Source organism: Aphelocoma coerulescens, chromosome 8, assembly GCF_041296385.1.
Source record: "Aphelocoma coerulescens isolate FSJ_1873_10779 chromosome 8, UR_Acoe_1.0, whole genome shotgun sequence".
NCBI lineage: Eukaryota > Metazoa > Chordata > Aves > Passeriformes > Corvidae > Aphelocoma > Aphelocoma coerulescens.
The window spans coordinates 25,607,939-25,625,934 of record NC_091022.1 but is presented as its reverse complement, the minus strand read 5'-3'; the positions used below and the strand labels follow the sequence as shown (position 1 = coordinate 25,625,934).

The following is a 17,996-nucleotide window of genomic DNA, read 5'->3' as shown; positions in this document are numbered from 1 at the left end:
AGCTGTTTAAGGAAAGAGTGGACGTGCCACGGTCTACTTGAGACAGTCGTGCTCGGCCACAGGTTGGGCAAGGTGATGTCAGAGATCTTTTCCAATCTAATTGATTCTGTGAGGGCAGGAGGCCCTGTGGAGAGCAGTGAGGGCCGGACGGGAAGGGGACACGGGCGCGGCGGGGCAAAGTGCGGGTAAGGCCGGCACGGCCCCCCAGCCCTGCGGCGCGACGGCGGCGAGCGCCGGGCGGGGCGGGGCGGGCACGGAGAGGGAGGGGATGGAGGGAGGGGAAGCCGCCCCCGAGGAGGGCGGAGCGGCCGCCGCGGCCGGACGCGCCCCGGTTGCCGTGACAACGGCGTCGGCCGAGCCCGAGCGGCCCGGATCCGGCTGGCCCCGCCGCCCGCCCGCCCATGCCGCGGAAAGCGCTGCGCTGCGTCCTGCAGCTGGAGCTCCGCTCGGTGAGTGCCCGGGCCGCGCCCCCCGCCCGCCTCAGCTGGGCCGCGGCCGGCAGGAGAAGCCGCGCTGGGCTCTTCCGGCACCGCTTCCCGCCCCGCTTTCCTCTGCCGGCCGCCGCCCTGCGCTCCCGGCCCGGGGCATCTTCCGGGGGCTGCTCGGGGCCTTGCAGCCGAGCGGGGGCCGCGCTCCGTCTGGCAGCCCAGCCCTTCTGCGTGGGCATCCTCCGGCAGCCGGTCCCTGCGCCCCCGCGCTGGTGTTGGCAGCAGCCGTGCCCCTCCGGAGCTCCCATTTTCCTGTGGAAAAGTTGTGGGGGGTGTTTATCCCTGTGCCCCCGTTCCCCCGTTGGTGTTAGCAGCAGCCGTGCCGCTTTAGAGTTCTCATTTTCCTGCGGCAAATGTGTTTTTTTAAGAGACACTGATTCTTGGGAAGCTGTATGGTGGGGGAAAAGCACTCTCAGGAAGAATTAAAAAAAAAAACCAAAACCAAAACAAATCCCAGGAAAGAGCGGCTTGTTCATGGCAGATGCCGCCCTGTGAGGGGCAGGTTGTGACTCTGGGCAGCTCTGAATACCTGGATGTTACATGGCTGGGAGTGAGACCAGAAAGTGTGAAAGTGGGAAGTTTTGATGTTAATCATGTTACGACTGTACCCTGTGCGCTTTGCAAAGTTTTCTGCTTATATCCAAGCTGGGAATACAGCGAGGAGCTGCATCATTATTCGGAAAACTTTTCAGAAGTAGCTGTGTTAGGCGGTGCCCTGTTACCCTGGAGTTGGTGGCTTCATATGCCCTGCTCCTGTGATCCAGAACGAGTGCTGCCATATACATAAGAATACTTGCTGCTGAGAGGAGAACACGAGATGCCATCCACAAAATTCAAGTGCAGATCCTGGAAGCATATACTGGGAAATTGCCCAGGTATTCCTGGTTGCTTAGCTACCCTTTGTCCCAAACTTGAGTGGCTGCTCTGAAGCAGAGCTGTGGATTTCCACACATGGATGGTGAGGGTGTCACCCTGGCGGTGTTGCTCTGCTGTCTCAACAGCTGGTGTTTGCCTCCACAATGCCAAGGCCTGCTTGGTTCCTGGAGCGGAGCAATGTGCTTTCCTTTTCTGTTCCCACTGGCAGTGAGCTATTCCTGTGTCAGGAGTGAGTACAGGGAAAACATTTCCCCAGGGTCATGTTTTCAGTTGTGGGGTATTTGTTATTTACCCTGCTCTCAAGGTTACAGGTAAGAATGGAAAGAGACTACTCCTACACAAATGTCAGTGCTGGCCTTTCACTTAAGGAATTTTTTCTTTCCATAGTGTTTGCTCGCTTGATATATTTTTTGGGCAGCAGTTCTTTCATTTCCCCATTGATCTTTATCAGCTAAAGCACTCTGGTATTTTTGGTAGTAAATTTGTGTGATGGACTCACCAGCCTTCTAATCATCTTAGGAATGGGAGCTACTCTTCCACTTTGAATTTGCATTGATCAGAGTCAGACTTGAACCCTGCATCCCAAATAGGGTCGTGCTTTTGCCTTAGGTGATTTAGGGAGAAATAGTCCAGCTTTCATCCTATATATTTTAATATGAGTCAGGGTCATTAAAAATGTTAAAAGACATGAATCCCAGTATACAGAGAGGAATGTTTTTGATAGTAACCTCAGCTTGATGATTCCCAGTTTTTGCACATTATTGATGCTGTCCTTTGGCCAGTTCTGTACCACCTTTGATACTGACTCCTCCTCTACTAACTACTCTTATCTAGTTCATCATAAATAATAATTTTTCAATATATACTTTATGCAGAAAACAGATTTTCAAGAAAAAGTAAAATTTTGCTTGATTGATCTGTTTTTATTGAACATGGCCTGCTGGGCTTTTTTTTAGTGATGTTTTCAGCCATGTCTTTTTTCTTTATTTTTACATATTTAAATATTTCGATAAGGGGGTTATCATTTTTCAGATCTCTCTTTCTGTCTCACATGGTCCTTGTGTTTGTTATTTTTCAGCAGATTCTACCTTCCCTGTTCATTACGTTTCATTTAAGAAAAATTACATTCTTTTACAACCTGGGCTGAAGATGATTCAGCCTCCCTGTGCCTTCTTGGTCCAGGCCTAGTGCATATTGGGTGACTTCTGTTTCTATCATTTAATTCTTTAAGTTGTCTTCTTTCTCCTGTGATAAATTTTATTAAAACCAAGGCAAAATATTCAGTTGTGTTTGGAACATAGATTTGTTAGCTTTCACATCTTGGCTGATTTATGCTTCGTCCATTAATTCTCTCTTTGTTTGCTTTATTTGTGACCAAAGTCTTGTCCAAATTTCTGATCCATTTCCCTGCCCTTTTACAGTGTTCTGTATATTTCTCAACCCTTTTTGAAATCTGTCCAGTTGTATCAGAAGTTCTGTCCTCTTTTTTTATCCCTTGCTTTAGGATACAGATGCATTTTGCTCCCTTTGACTTAATGAAATTCCAAGATCTTCTCTGCTCTGGGTCCACCAACTCTTTGGTTTGTCTTGCTGGTAGTTTTCTTCATTTCTCTTCTCAAAAGGAAGGTCTTACTTAAAGACTAATTTGTTTTTTAGTTTGGTTTTTCCTGCCATGGACTGTGTGTAATAAGTGCTCTAGAGGGTTGAGATCAGGAAAATTCTGTTCCTTTCCATGACCTTAATTCAGTGATTTCTTTATGGCTATTTGTGATGTCCCAGCAGTGGGGCTGGTACACATTTTCCATCCTCCTGGGTACTTTCAGCAGAGATGTCCAGGATAACACTGCCCTAGAAATTTCTCATAGTCCTCCGGGTTGCTTGTGAGGTCAGTTAATTGCAGCACTGATATCCCTCTTCCTTAGCTGATCCATAGATAACACTATTACAGTCTTTAAAATAGTCCCTCATCCTGCTGGAGCAGGCTGCAGTCAGATTAGAGCTTCAGTTTGTCTCCCAAGTGTTAAGCACCTCTGCATATTGCAAAAGAGGTGCCATGAACTGCAGATGTGCATGTGTCATTCATTTTTGGAACTGCTTTTCAGTTACATGGCCACGTGGATTTAGTGTTCCAGCCCAGGTAATGCATTGTGCAGTTTATCCCCAGGCTAGTAGAATCACAGCTTTCCACATGTGCTATCTTGGCCCACATGCTCATTTGTAAGAATTTGTTTTCTTTTTACAGGATGGCAAGGAAAAATGGCACCTGTTGTTGGCAGTTTTGCTCATTCCAGTATCTTCAGATCTCTTACTTTTCATCTCAGTAAATAGGCAAGCATTGGTTGCCTTCTCTAAGGTGAAAGGCACAAAACTCCAGCTAAAAATGGTTGTAAATCCTACAAAAATGTCGAAGACAGAAGTGAGAAGTGAAGCTGGTATGACATGTAGTATGTAGTTTGGGGGATCTTGCCTTGTATGAATGAGATCTGTCTCTCTCACTCCTGTTCACATTTGCAACTGCATGAGTGTCATACAAGCTGTTTAATGCTTGACAGACTGTTTCAATTGGGTTATCCATTATTCTGGCACTTTTCTTGTGGATTTGAAGCCCTCATTTACATGTAGAGGAAACCCATTTTTTTCTTCTCAGTTACTTATGAGTAGAAGAACTATTTTTTACCTTATACTTCATCTGTAATGATTGATCACACATTGCTTTCTTTTATTTCTTCCACCTGAAGCTGTTTTTCTACTGCTTATATAGTTTTCTTTTAAAAACAGTTAGGATTTCTCAAGTAAAGTGTTCACTTGGGAGTAGGAGACTGTAATCAAATATCTTATTTTAACTCCCACCACTCTCCTCCTTTGTCTTTCTACCTGGCAATTGAAAGTCTGAACGCTTTCTCCAGAAACCTTATGTTGGAAGAGACAACCTCATATTTCTAATTCTGAGATAAAAAATGAGCATGAGACCTTAAGTGAAAGGTGTCAATTCTCTGTCAGGGAAATAAAATAAATCCACGTGGTTCAGAGAAAATAGCAAATAGTTTTGCAATGAGTTGTGTAGATTCTTGCAGTCAGAGCTTTAAAAACAGACCAACTTCTTACTTAAAGAATTTAAAAATTGTGCAGAGAAAGTTGAGTGGCAGCCTAGTGAGAGGCCTTCCCTGCCTTGAGTTTAAAGATGGCCAGACTTCTCAGAGAAAGGAAGAAATGTATCTGGTAGAAATGGAACAACAGTTGCTTTTTCTCATTTACAGAAAATTTGCAAATAAACTTGCCCTTTCTGGTGGCTGGACAGAGTATGGATATCTAAGCATGTAAATTTAACAGCTTCATTCAAGTTTGGGTGGGTTTTGTGTGTTGGCATCGTGTAGACTTCATTCTACATGAGTCTTCACATAGATGGTTATACCTTGCACAGTCAGTGCATGCCTTTAACTCAATTAACCTGGCCTTGGGTTTCAGTTTCGGTTGAAAACAATGGAGTGTGTTTACTTAAGCAAGAAGAATTTGGTCCCAATCATTTTAAAATGGTGACTTTTTTCCTGGCCAGTTTGTACAAATAGAATTGCTTTAGAGAAGAATTTTTTTCTCTCTAGCCTGTTATATCCTGGCTTTCAGAAATCAACCATTTCAGTCCTGACTGTTTCATTTTTATCTTGAAAACAGCCATTACTTGTCTACCTAAAGTTCAGTTTGTTTAATGAGTGTGTTACTCCTACAGATAACTTGTCCTGGAGTGCTGCTGAAAGACAAACAGGAACTTTATCTCAGTGTCTTTGTACTTGGGCAGTACAAAAAAACTCAATGTGTCCCTGCAGTGTTTCCACTCTTCTTTCAAGAGAAACTAGTATTTGAAAAGGTAAGATATGTCAAGGGCTGATACAACCCAAATAAACCCCATCACAAATTCCACAAAAATTGTCTGCAAAACCCATGAGCACAAATAGTCACACTGAGGATGGTGCAGTATTTTAACTCCTGCTTCTCTTTAGCACAAAGGAGGGGTGTGCCTGTGTTATCCATATGGGGACTCAAGAATTATGTGTACTGAAGATTCTAATGTATGATGAGACTTTTTAGGTGTTTGTTGATCCTTTTGTGAACTGTCCTTTCTCAGTGCCTGTTTTCCTGGCTTGGAAGGGACTGAATGTTTTTGTTCTAAAAATTATGGCAAGGTGAAGAACAGAGACTATACAATATAGGAGAACCACCTTAATTTAGTAGAAAGATAAAATAGCAGCTCAAGCCTTTTTGGTGACATCCTACTCCCTTTGAGATCCTTTTTTCATGGTTTGTCACCAGAATTCCCAGATTGATACTCTGGCCCTGTAATTTATAGTTGTTTATCACATATTCTGAGTCCCTACTAGCTTCATTATTAGTACCACAGGGATAATGAAACACAGTATCTTACAGATATGATCTGGCTTCTTGACTACCTATGAATAATAATACTTTGCCCTTTCTAGTTCTTTTCCTTTAAGCATTTCCCAGCATTTTGAAAACCAGGCTGAGTGAACTTCAGTGATGCTCTGGTGAAGTGGGTAAGAAACAAACAGTGATAATTTCACTGCCTACTGAAGAGCAGAAAAGACCATCATTTTTTAAAGGCAAACATACCACAAACTTCTTAAGGGGAATGTACTGAATGCTGTTTTCAGTGTAATGTAGGGGACCTCCATCCAGTGCAACATCCTCTCCTTTTCCTTGCCATCTATTCACACGGGATTCAGGTTAAAAAAAAACCTGAACAGGAGACTTCCATGAAAAGTCACCTCTGTGAAAATGAAGCTTAAAGCATTACTAATAAATGAAAGAGCATTCATCTATCAGAATTGTAGTACATTCAGCAATTTGTATTTTTCTCTTGAAATTAGACATTACTTACCTCTACATCTTTAACTCTTCACAATAAATTATTTTCATTATTTACATACAGAGAGGGAACTCTATATGGGTAGAAAGTATATTACAGAACTGATAGCTTTCAGGGAATTTGATAATGTTCCAAATTATAATTTTAGTAGCTTCTCTCTTTCCAGTGGGAATAAGACTCCTGACAAGCATCTTGGCAAGGAAGACCATTGATTTTTGGGGTTTTTTTCCTTCTCCCTCCCTACAGGTTCATATGATTACTTTGACTGTGCCATTATTATTATTATTATTATTATTATTATTATTATTATTATTATTATTATTTCTTTTTCAGGCATTTGCTAATATAGTTGATCCTGGAGACCTTGTGAAGTTACTGGAATGTAGGTTCTGGGTTTTTTGTATACTATGTTGTATCCATTAATGTCATGCATTTTTACAAGGATGTTTTGGAGGTTTAAATTATGTGATAGTTTTTCTATCAGGAGCCTGTTCTCTGAAAAACTAGTGGGTAACCATTGTCATCTAACAAAATGCCTCTAGAGATGTATGTTAGATGCTTTGGAACAGGAAAAGGGTAAAAAGTCATAAGTGTTTGAAAGTCTAGCTGGTTATCTGATAGTGGGTTCCTTTATGTGGTCATTTATTTGATTAATTTTCAAATTATATAAGGATAAACCTCCCATTTTTGTAAAATTATTCTTTTCATTTTTCAGAAAATTATGTCTTGCCACATGTGTATGATGAATTGTAGTGAGAAAACACTGACCTGAACTCAAACTGCAGGAATATGCACCCTCACACAGGGAGTTATCTGTAAAGGGGGCAAAGCTTGCATAATCTTCTTTAAAAGAGGACAAACTTGGCAGCAGATAGAACTTACAAAGTTCTAAGTCAGATTTAGTGTTGTCATTTGTACCCTGCTAATGCCATTGTATTCATGATGATATTTATGCAAGCTGTACTGAATTTTATCTTATTATTGGTGTGGTGGAAATAGTGCAGCAATGTGCAGAGCTGTGAAGCTTAAATCAGTGATCCATTTTTCTTGGGCTTTGACTGTGGAAATTTTCATTTTAGTTCTTTCTTAACTCATGAAAAAACTTTTTTCCCTTCTAGTTGACACAGCCATACTTGAACTAATACAGCTCGTTCCTCCAGGTATTGTATCAATCTTTTCATAAATTATGCAGTTTAATAGGTGAATTTCCAGGAGGACGTTGCCCATTACAGCACAATCACTTTTTCCAACATACAGACAACATAGAAAGCCCTTCAACAAACAGTCCTCTGAATATGAAATGTTAATAGATCCTGAGGATCTCATTCTTGAAAGAGAATAATAACCGAATATTTAAATGTATCATGCTCAGACTTAGAAAAGTGATAATATTTAAAAATGGAAAATAAACTGAAATCATCCAGTGCATAATTATTAACTGCATCACAATTCACTTGCAGAGAGGCTGTCTGTGAAATTTCAGAGTGCATAATCTTGTTCTCAGAATGGCACTTTCTTTCCCTTCCATTTTAATGGTGACCATTGGGAAAACTCTTATCCTCACTATAAGTATTACAGGTCTCTTGGGATGTGTGAAGATAATAAATAGCGATTTGTCATACTTCTGTTATTGGTTCGTGTGATTATAAAAATCTATTTTAATGAAATTCAAGTGTTCCCTTGAATAATGTAAATCTGCATTTTATTGGAAATAAAGTCAAGTTTTAAAGAGGACTCATTTGGAAACTGTGGTATTAAAAGCACTCTCTGTCACTTGTCCTTAGTACTTTCAAGGAAACTATTGCTTCTCTCAGGTGACGCCCCAGACTGTTTACTTGAAGAAATGTAGTGAATGGGGATTTTTTTCGTGGGAAGACAAAAGATCTTGCATAAGGAATTTATTTTCAGGGCTCAGAGATAGGTGTGATACAGCCCAACATAAGCAAGCAAGATGGCTGCAATAGCACAAGTTACATTTTTTTTGCAATATACATTCAAGGGTTTACCTCTAAAGAAAAGCTTCTTTATTTGAAAAGTAGCAAGCCAGGTGATTGAGAAAATCTTGAAATAATTATTTTGATGTTGCATGTGTTTCTTTCTTACTGCTACTATTACTATTCTGTAATATGGAATGATAGTTTTTCATAAGGGATTGGCTGCCATTAAAAAAATAAGTATTTTTCTGTGGCGTGGAAGGGAAAGACTACTGAAAAGTTGTCTAAAGAAAACTTTTCCTGTGTCTGTTATAGAACAGTTAACACAATCTTTTTTAATTTTTTTTCCAGTAACATTAAAACATAGTTTCATAGTAGATTCTGCACATTTCTGCTGCTGATTTAACTTGATGAGGTTATTTCCTAGTGCGATAGGAGTTTTAGAGCCATGCTGTTAATTTGTAAAGAGCAAAATTTATCCTGGTTTCAACATGGCTCTGTGTGTGGTGTCTGTGCTGCATGGCTTTGTCTATTTTCCAATTAAAGTATGTATTTTCTTTTTAGTGGGAAAAGTTCTAGCTACATATGAAGAAAATACAAGAGATTTCCTGTTCCCTGACCCTAAGCTTACCCATGGGCACCGTGGTTTAGAGCGTGAGATTTTAATGAAGAGGTCCCCGTTTTTCACAGTGAGTGAATGTCTGTGAATTGTATTTATGACACAGTCTGCTTCACTGAAGAAACCCCTTGAACTGCTTCAAATGAAAAGCCGTTACTTCTGACAGATTTTGCCATTTTAAGGTGTTGAATGGACAAATCCACAGTTGAACTTCGGGGAAAGTAGAATCTTTTTTCAAAATGCTTCAAGAAATTATTTAATGTGAAAAAGTTAGTTTCCACTTGGTTTGCAGTGTGGCACCATGACATGTCTCCATTCAGTTTAATCTGTGGTGCAGCTGGTGTTTGAAGGGATGCAGGAGAAGAGGGAGATGTCACATTGACTTCATGGTTCTCAACAGGTAAACCATGTAACCCTCCTCCTTGGTCCCTCTCCCTCGCATTTTGGAACAACAGTTAATTGGCAGAATGAGTGCAAAGAATTAATGCTCATTTTCGGGAGATAAGGGCTCAAGCACATATTAAATGAAAATTAATTCATTTCACACTGCCCTTTCATAAAGTTTGATTGTCAAATCTTAGTTGTTACCAGAATAACCCAGGGAAGGCACTTTAAGGAGGATGGTGATGATTTGTTTTGGAGTTTGTTTTGTGTGGTCTATTTTAGTTAAGTTTTACTGCTGGGCTGGCAGGACATTTGGATAGGGGCTCAATTACCCTGTCCATTGTGGTTGGACTAAAAGCACGTAGGAGGAGGGAAATGCTGATTAAAGTTCATTGGTATCTTTTAGCTGGTGTAATCTTTCCCCTGAAAGGGCAACCTGGAAACTGCCCAGACACTTGCAGTTAGCAGTGCTAATTTGGTATCTAATGCTGTGTTACATTTGAATGAATTAAAGTTGTGATTTTGTGCTACAAAATGTCTGATTCTGTAGCAACTTAAACTGTCCCTGCAAAAACAACCATTGTTTTTTTGGTGTAGTATCTCTTTGATATGGCTCATCCCATACATCGTGGTGTGGCTCAAGAGATGGGGTGCAACTGTTCTGCTTTCATATTGCTCATAGAATAGGTACTTTCCTGGTGTTGAGAAAGAACAGGGAGGTAGTAACAAATGAGGTGGTATTAGCTACATGTTTTTAGATTTTTTTGTGAACAGAATATAGTGAGTCTTTGTAGAAGCAGAGCCACTAGAGTAGTTTGATGGTTTTTGTCAAACTGAGCTCTTTAAAACAAAAATTATGTATTTTCTAATAAAGAGAAGGTGTCATAACTTGTGAGCTGTGAGAAGATGTGGTCAGAGTAATTTGGATGTGTAGCTGATGAGTGATGGCACTGTAGTAGCTTTAAAAAGTTGACTGATATAAGACATACTTCCATGTCCTTGGGAGCAGCATAAACAAAATCCATCTCTGCCCTGGAACAGGGACTGCAGAGGCCTTTGTTGCTCTGTTCCATCTCCGTAGCTGAAAGTACAGTTTAAGAGAGGATTTTGGCATAGTGACTCCCTTTTCAGTGAGTAATACAGAAGCTGTGTTTGATGGCATTGAAGGGAGGCTCCCAAAATGAACTTCTTGTTCCTCTCCTCACTTGCCAAATGGACTAACTGTGAAAGGATTTTTACCTCCAGTAGAAATGCAGTCTCAAGTGCCTCCATCTTCCAGTGTTCCCTGAGCTATACTGGTGTCTCCTGCTAAGTCTGTCAGCACGAAGCACTGGATGTGAATGCTAAGCAAAAGGAAGAGTTAAACAAGGTTGTGAGAAGCCTCACGTTATTCCTATGCTAGTGAGGCTATGTTCTTCCCACATGAAAAGTTATTTATAGCCAGCTGAGATGTTGAATATTTTTGAATGTGCTTCAGTGGCACTTTGATTCCCAAAAAATTTGTCTTTTATTAAAAAAATAAAGGTAGCAACAGCAAGGTTACGGTTGTGGAGTTCAGATAGGCAGTGACAAGCCGTATCTGATTAACACTGCTAATCTGCCAGTTGGAAGGAATCCCAAGTCGAGAGGATCAGAACTCCTCCAGAAATCTGGCACTTGGCTGATAATGTCTCTGGCTAAATGTCTTATGAGGTTTACAAACTCTGTGTGCATACAAGACATGCCTCGAGTTATCTCTCCTGGTCCAGTGTTGCCCAGATGAGGCTCTTGCTGGCTCTTCTGTATTTCTCTGCAACCTTTGCCTTTCAGAATATGTTTATGCCTGGACTGTGGTAGTGATTTCTTACAGATGTTCTTATCTCCATTCCCCACCTTCATGCAGTATTTGCCACATTACTTAAAACAGTTTCTTTTTAGTTATGCTATCTTCCATTAGCATGCCAGTATAAGACCTTCTGTTATATAATGTTGGGGTTTCAGTTTAGTCCTAGTTTTTTTTTCTGTTAAAGGAATTTTTTCCATAGCATGTTGCTAGGAGATAAATAGCCATACTTAAGAAAGACAAAAGGGCCCGGCCAGGCTTTTGTTCTCACCTGGCGGGCAGTTCAGTTCGCTCTCAGCGTCTGGAGGGAGAAGGTGCAGAGAAAGGAGCTGCTGGTTCCCGTTTTCGGCGTCTTTCCTTCTGCTGGGAACAACACCGGGGATCCCAAAGCTGCTTTTCCCTGCCCTGCTGGAGGCTGGGCTGTGGCCGCCCGCCCCGCTGCTGTTTCGAGCCTTCGCTACGCTGTAGCCGTGCTTACCCTGCCTGCCTGGAGCCCCGGGGGGTTCCCCTTTTGGATACATCTCGTCTGCCACCCGGGATTTGTGTTTGTGCCTGCCGCTCCAGCCTACCAGTCCAGCCTGCTGTTTCCGAGACTCCGGGACCAGCTGCCCACCGGTTTGTGAAGCTCCTTTGTTCCATCCTTCCCCGGGATCCCAGGGCATCAGAGCAGCCGCGTGCTTCCTGAGCTCGCTCCGGAGCGCCCCCTGCAGCCGCGGGGGAACCATCGCACCTGCCCTGCTCACCGGGAGCCGCCAGCGATCCCTGCCGGCTGCGAGCGGAACTGCACCCGAGGGGAAATAGCCTGACAGCCGAGAAGGCTGGGACTGGGTTTGTGTTTGCTGTTACTGTCATAGTTGTTGTTGTTTTGTTTGACTAGTTATATATATATATATATATATATATATATAGTAAAGAACTGTTATTCCTATTTTCCCACATCTTTGCCTAAAGACCCTTGATTTCAAAATTATAATAACTCAGAGGGAAAGGGGTTACATCTGCCACTCCAAGGGAGGCTTCTGCCTTCCTTAGCAGACACCTGTCTTTCAAACCGAGACAGATCTTGGCGCCCAACGTGGGGCCTGAGGGCATTAAGAGAGAGAGGTGAAAAAGGAATAACAGTTCCTGGATAACTTAATTTGGTGTGTTGGATATAGGAACCTTGGTAGGCAGCACTATGTGGTCTACTTTGCCCTGGTTCGGGTGGCATGTGGCCGTGGCTATATTCTTCCCCTTTGCAGCTCCCTACTTGAATATGGGTCCTCTCACTAAGGCTACCATTGCTGTTATCCAGCTCGTGCTGTGGGTCGAGAAGGTGAGGAATTCATGGGTTTTTAACTTCCTCCGGAATGTGGGCACGTGGATAAATGGCTATCACACACTGAGCGCATGTTTTTGGGGTTATGTTAACAATGGTACCTTCTGTGAGGAAATGACACCAGGGGAAGTTTTCCCCCAACCCCTCAACCAGTTCTTTGGACCCACCCCATCAATTTTTGAAGGGTTTAGATTCCTTCTGAATACTAACCACCTGCTGCTGGTAGGCCTACTCTATTTAGCATTCAAGGATAAGTTGAGACTGGCTTGGATAACTACCCAGACACCAGCCCCAGAGACTAGAGATCCTGCCCCAGAGCCTGACCCTGCCCCAGAACCTGACATGGCCCCAGAGAGTAGAGTTCCTACCCCAGAGCCTGATCCTGCCCCGGAACCTGACACGGCCCCAGACACTAGAGATCCTACCCCAGAGCCTGATTCAGCCCCAGAGCCTGACACAGCCCCAGACACTAGAGACCCTGCCCCACAGCCTGATACCACCCAACAGCCCACCTCAGAAATGGACTACCCAAAATGGGTGGGGGTACTGGCGAAAGGGATGCAGGAGATGTGCCAGGAGATGGGCCAGGTGCGCAAGGAGATGTGCCAGGAGATGGGTCAGGTGCGCCAGGAGATATGCCAATTGCTAAGGGAATACACCTCCTCAGCTAGTGAAAAAACCTCTCCCTGCCCCAAAGAGGGTGAGTCCGACGGTGCAGCAGCGGAACCCACGGATGTTACAACCGCCCAGGTTTCAGCTGAACCCCAAGGACAAGTACAGCCAGCAGCAGTCGCCCCTGTGCAAAGGAGGAAGTGTAAGACCAAATCAGTACGACCAGTTAATGATGATGGGGAACCAGGGCCCTCACAACCAGCAGGGGAGCCAGAGCCAGAAATCATCATTGAGTCCCTGTCGTACGACAGTCTCCGTGGTATGCGAGACGACATTGTGCGAAGGGGGCGTGAGCCTTATACCACCTGGCTGCTTCGGGTTTGGGACCTCATGGGCACAAGTGTGCAACTGGATAGTGGTGAGGCAAGGTATCTGGGATCGTTGACCCAGGACCCAGGTGTGAACCAGATATTTGTGAGGGAGCCAGGACCCCTTTCTCTCTGGGACCGGCTCTTAATGAGTGTGAGAGAAAGGTTCATTCACAAAGAGAGAATGCAGGAGTATCATCATAGAATGCAGTGGAAGACACTTGAGGAAGGGATCCAACAGCTAAGAGAGGTGGCAGTATTAGAGGTACTCTTTGGGAGGGATGGACAGCACGGTAATGACCCCGATAAGGTCAGGTGCACAGGACAGATGATGTGGAACCTGGCAAGACTAGGGCCATCGCAATACACCACCTTCATTGCAACCATTGATGCTGACAATAACCGAGAAACAGTGGGCTCTGTTGCCAACAAGCTCAGGAATTATGACAGCATGGTCAATGGTCCACTGAAAGCTCATGTCTCTGCTGTGGTCCAGGACCTCAAAGAGGAGATGAAGGAGATGAGGAAGGAAATGAGGGAGGAGATGGAGGAGATGAGGAAGGTCAGTGTGGCACCAGTGCGAGTCACAGGCCCCCAGGTCAGAGCCCGTCGTCCCCCTGCGAGAGAGAGAGGGTACACCCCACGAGCTGAGCTCTGGTTTTTCCTGTGTGAGCATGGGGAAGACATGAGAAGGTGGGATGGGAAACCCACTTCTGTCCTGGCAGCGCGGGTGCGTGAACTCAAGGAGGGAGGCACTAACCGAGGGGGTTCCGCTAAGGTGAAAGTAGCCTCAGCCTCCCGTGACCGAGCTGCCAGGTATTACAGACAGGAGGATGATATGTCAGATCCCCTCGAAGGTACCTCTAGTATGTATGCCCAGGGAAAGAATGATAACCAGGGCTAGAGGGGCCCTGCCTCTAGCCAGGAAGAGGCACGGGAGAACCGGGTTTTCTGGACAGTGTGGATCCGATGGCCTGGCACATCAGAGCCACAAAAATATGATGCATTGGTTGATACTGGGGCACAGTGTACTTTAATGCCATCGGGACATGTGGGGGCAGAACCTGTATCCATTGCTGGGGTGACTGGGGGATCACAGCAGTTGACCCTTTTGGAAGCTGAGGTGAGCCTGACTGGGAAGGAGTGGCAAAAGCATCCGATTGTGACCGGCCCAGAGGCCCCGTGTATTCTGGGCATAGACTTCCTCCGGAATGGCTATTACAAAGACCCAAAGGGACTCAGGTGGGCGTTTGGGATTGCTGCTGTGGAGGCAGAGGGCATTAGGCAGTTGAACACCCTGTCCGGACTGTCTGAGAATCCTTCTGCAGTTGGGCTCCTGAAAGTGGAAGAGCAACGAGTGCCAATTGCCACCTCGACAGTGCACCGCCGGCAGTATCGGACAAATCGAGATGCTGTGATTCCCATCCACAAGATGATTCGTGAGCTGGAGAGCCAAGGGGTGGTCAGCAAGACCCACTCACCCTTCAACAGCCCCATTTGGCCTGTGCGCAAGTCTGATGGGGAATGGAGATTGACTGTGGACTATCGTGGCTTGAATGAAGTGACTCCACCGCTGAGCGCTGCTGTGCCCGACATGTTGGAGCTCCAGTATGAGCTGGAGTCCAAAGCAGCAAAGTGGTATGCCACCATTGACATTGCCAATGCATTTTTCTCCATTCCTCTGGCAGCAGAGTGCAGGCCCCAGTTTGCTTTCACCTGGAGGGGTGTGCAGTACACCTGGAACCGACTGCCCCAGGGGTGGAAGCACAGTCCCACCATCTGCCATGGACTGATCCAGGCTGCACTGGAAAAGGGTGAGGCCCCAGAACATCTGCAGTACATTGATGACATCATTGTGTGGGGGAACACCGCAACAGAAGTGTTTGAGAAAGGAGAGAGAATAATCCAAATTCTCCTAAAAGCTGGTTTCGCCATCAAGAAGAGCAAAGTCAAGGGGCCTGCCCGAGAGATCCAGTTCCTGGGAGTGAAGTGGCAAGATGGACGGCGTCAGATTCCCACTGAGGTCATCAATAAGATCACTGCGATGTCTCCACCAACCAACAAGAAGGAAACACAAGCTTTCCTAGGCGCCATAGGTTTCTGGAGGATGCACATTCCTGAGTACAGCCAGATTGTGAGCCCTCTCTACCTGGTTACCCGAAAGAAGAACGATTTCCACTGGGGCCCTGAACAGCAGCAAGCCTTTGCCCAGATCAAGCAGGAAATCGCTCACGCCGTAGCCCTTGGCCCAGTCAGGACAGGACCAGAGGTGAAGAACGTGCTCTACTCTGCAGCCGGGAACAATGGTCTGTCCTGGAGCCTCTGGCAGAAGGTGCCTGGTGAGACTCGGGGCCGACCGCTGGGATTCTGGAGCCGAAGCTACAGAGGGTCCGAAGCCAACTACACTCCCACAGAGAAAGAAATCTTGGCAGCTTATGAAGGAGTCCAAGCTGCCTCAGAGGTAATTGGAACTGAGGCACAACTCCTCCTGGCACCCCGACTACCGGTGCTGGGGTGGATGTTCAAAGGAAAGGTTCCCTCCACGCATCACGCCACCGATGCTACTTGGAGCAAATGGATCGCCCTCATCACGCAGCGCGCCCGAATTGGAAACCCAAGTCGCCCTGGGATCTTGGAAATAATTACGAACTGGCCAGAAGGTGAGACTTTTGGGTTATCTTCTGAAGAAGAAGAGGAGCAGGTGACGCGTGCCGAAGAAGCCCCACCGTATAACGAGCTACCAGAGAGTGAAAAACAATATGCCCTCTTCACTGATGGTTCCTGCCGAATTGTAGGCGCTAGCCGGAAATGGAAAGCCGCTGTATGGAGCCCCATACGACAAGTTGCACAGGCTACGGAAAGAGAAGGTGGATCGAGCCAATTTGCTGAACTCAAAGCCGTTCAATTAGCTCTGGACATTGCTGAAAGAGAGAAGTGGCCAAAGCTCTACCTTTACACTGATTCATGGATGGTAGCCAATGCTCTGTGGGGTTGGCTGGAAAGGTGGAATAAGGCAAAATGGCAGCGCAGAGGAAAACCAATCTGGGCTGCTGAGGAGTGGAAAGACATTGCTGCTCGAGTAGAGAAGCTATCTGTGAAGGTCCGTCATGTAGATGCTCACATTCCCAAGAGCCGGGCTAATGAAGAACATCGTAATAACAAGCAGGTAGATCAGGCTGCGAAAATAGAGGTGTCCCAGATAGACCTGGATTGGCAACATAAAGGAGAGTTGTTCCTAGCTCGATGGGCCCATGATGCCTCAGGCCATCAGGGCAGAGATGCCACCTATAAGTGGGCACGAGACCGAGGGGTGGATCTGACCATGGACAGTATCTCCCAGGTCATCCATGACTGTGAGACATGCGCTGCGATCAAGCAGGCCAAGCGGGTGAAGCCCCTGTGGTATGGTGGGCGGTGGTCCAAATACAAGTATGGGGAGGCCTGGCAGGTTGATTACATCACACTGCCTCAAACCCGCCAAGGCAAGCGCCATGTGCTCACAATGGTAGAAGCCACCACAGGATGGCTGGAGACCTACCCTGTGCCTCACGCTACTGCCCGGAACACCATCCTGGGCCTTGAAAAGCAAGTCCTTTGGAGGCATGGTACCCCTGAGAGGATTGAATCTGACAATGGGACTCACTTCAAGAACAGCCTTATAAACACCTGGGCTAGAGAACATGGCATTGAGTGGGTGTACCACATCCCTTACCATGCACCAGCAGCTGGGAAGGTTGAGCGGTGTAATGGACTGCTTAAAACCACCTTGAAGGCACTGGGTGGGGGGAGTTTCAAAAACTGGGAGGTGCATTTAGCAAAAGCCACCTGGTTAGTTAACACCCGAGGCTCCACCAGCCGAGCCGGCCCTGCCCAATCCGAACCCCTACAAACAACAGATGGGGATAAGGTTCCAGTGGTGCACATGAGAGGTATGCTTGGAAAAACTGTTTGGGTAAAGTCTGCCTTGAGCAAAGACAAACCCATCCGTGGGGTTGTTTTTGCTCAGGGACCAGGTTGTACCTGGTGGGTGATGCAAAGGGATGGAGAGACCCGATGCATACCGCAAGGGGACCTTGTTTTAGGGTGAACTACCCATGGCTCTGTACTTGTATCAGTATCAGCATGTACATATGTATATAATTTAGGTGATGCTTGTATTTATATGGTTAAAAAGTTAAGTTTCATGTAACATGTTAGTATGGAAAAAAATTCGGGGTGGATAATGTTGGGGTTTCAGTTTAGTCCTAGTTTTTTTTTCTGTTAAAGGAATTTTTTCCATAGCATGTTGCTAGGAGATAAATAGCCATACTTAAGAAAGACAAAAGGGCCCGGCCAGGCTTTTGTTCTCACCTGGCGGGCAGTTCAGTTCGCTCTCAGCGTCTGGAGGGAGAAGGTGCAGAGAAAGGAGCTGCTGGTTCCCGTTTTCGGCGTCTTTCCTTCTGCTGGGAACAACACCGGGGATCCCAAAGCTGCTTTTCCCTGCCCTGCTGGAGGCTGGGCTGTGGCCGCCCGCCCCGCTGCTGTTTCGAGCCTTCGCTACGCTGTAGCCGTGCTTACCCTGCCTGCCTGGAGCCCCGGGGGGTTCCCCTTTTGGATACATCTCGTCTGCCACCCGGGATTTGTGTTTGTGCCTGCCGCTCCAGCCTACCAGTCCAGCCTGCTGTTTCCGAGACTCCGGGACCAGCTGCCCACCGGT

General features: G+C 45.6%; 1 protein-coding gene across 3 annotated transcripts in view; it reads left to right on the top strand.

The window, feature by feature from the left end:
- The first annotated feature begins 341 nt into the window (after positions 1-341).
- Positions 342-17,996, top strand: part of SPATA6 (spermatogenesis associated 6) — a 48,577-nt gene continuing 30,922 nt past the window's right edge. For 2 of the 3 annotated variants that reach the window (XM_069023361.1, XM_069023362.1), the window contains exons 1-5: positions 360-449; positions 5,089-5,226; positions 6,577-6,625; positions 7,362-7,403; positions 8,742-8,866. In XM_069023361.1, the coding sequence (XP_068879462.1) occupies positions 402-449; positions 5,089-5,226; positions 6,577-6,625; positions 7,362-7,403; positions 8,742-8,866 (402 nt within the window). In that variant the 5' untranslated portion in view covers positions 360-401. Of the gene's footprint in view, positions 450-5,088; positions 5,227-6,576; positions 6,626-7,361; positions 7,404-8,741; positions 8,867-17,996 lie in introns of all 3 variants that reach the window. The other variant, XM_069023363.1, reaches the window with a different exon arrangement.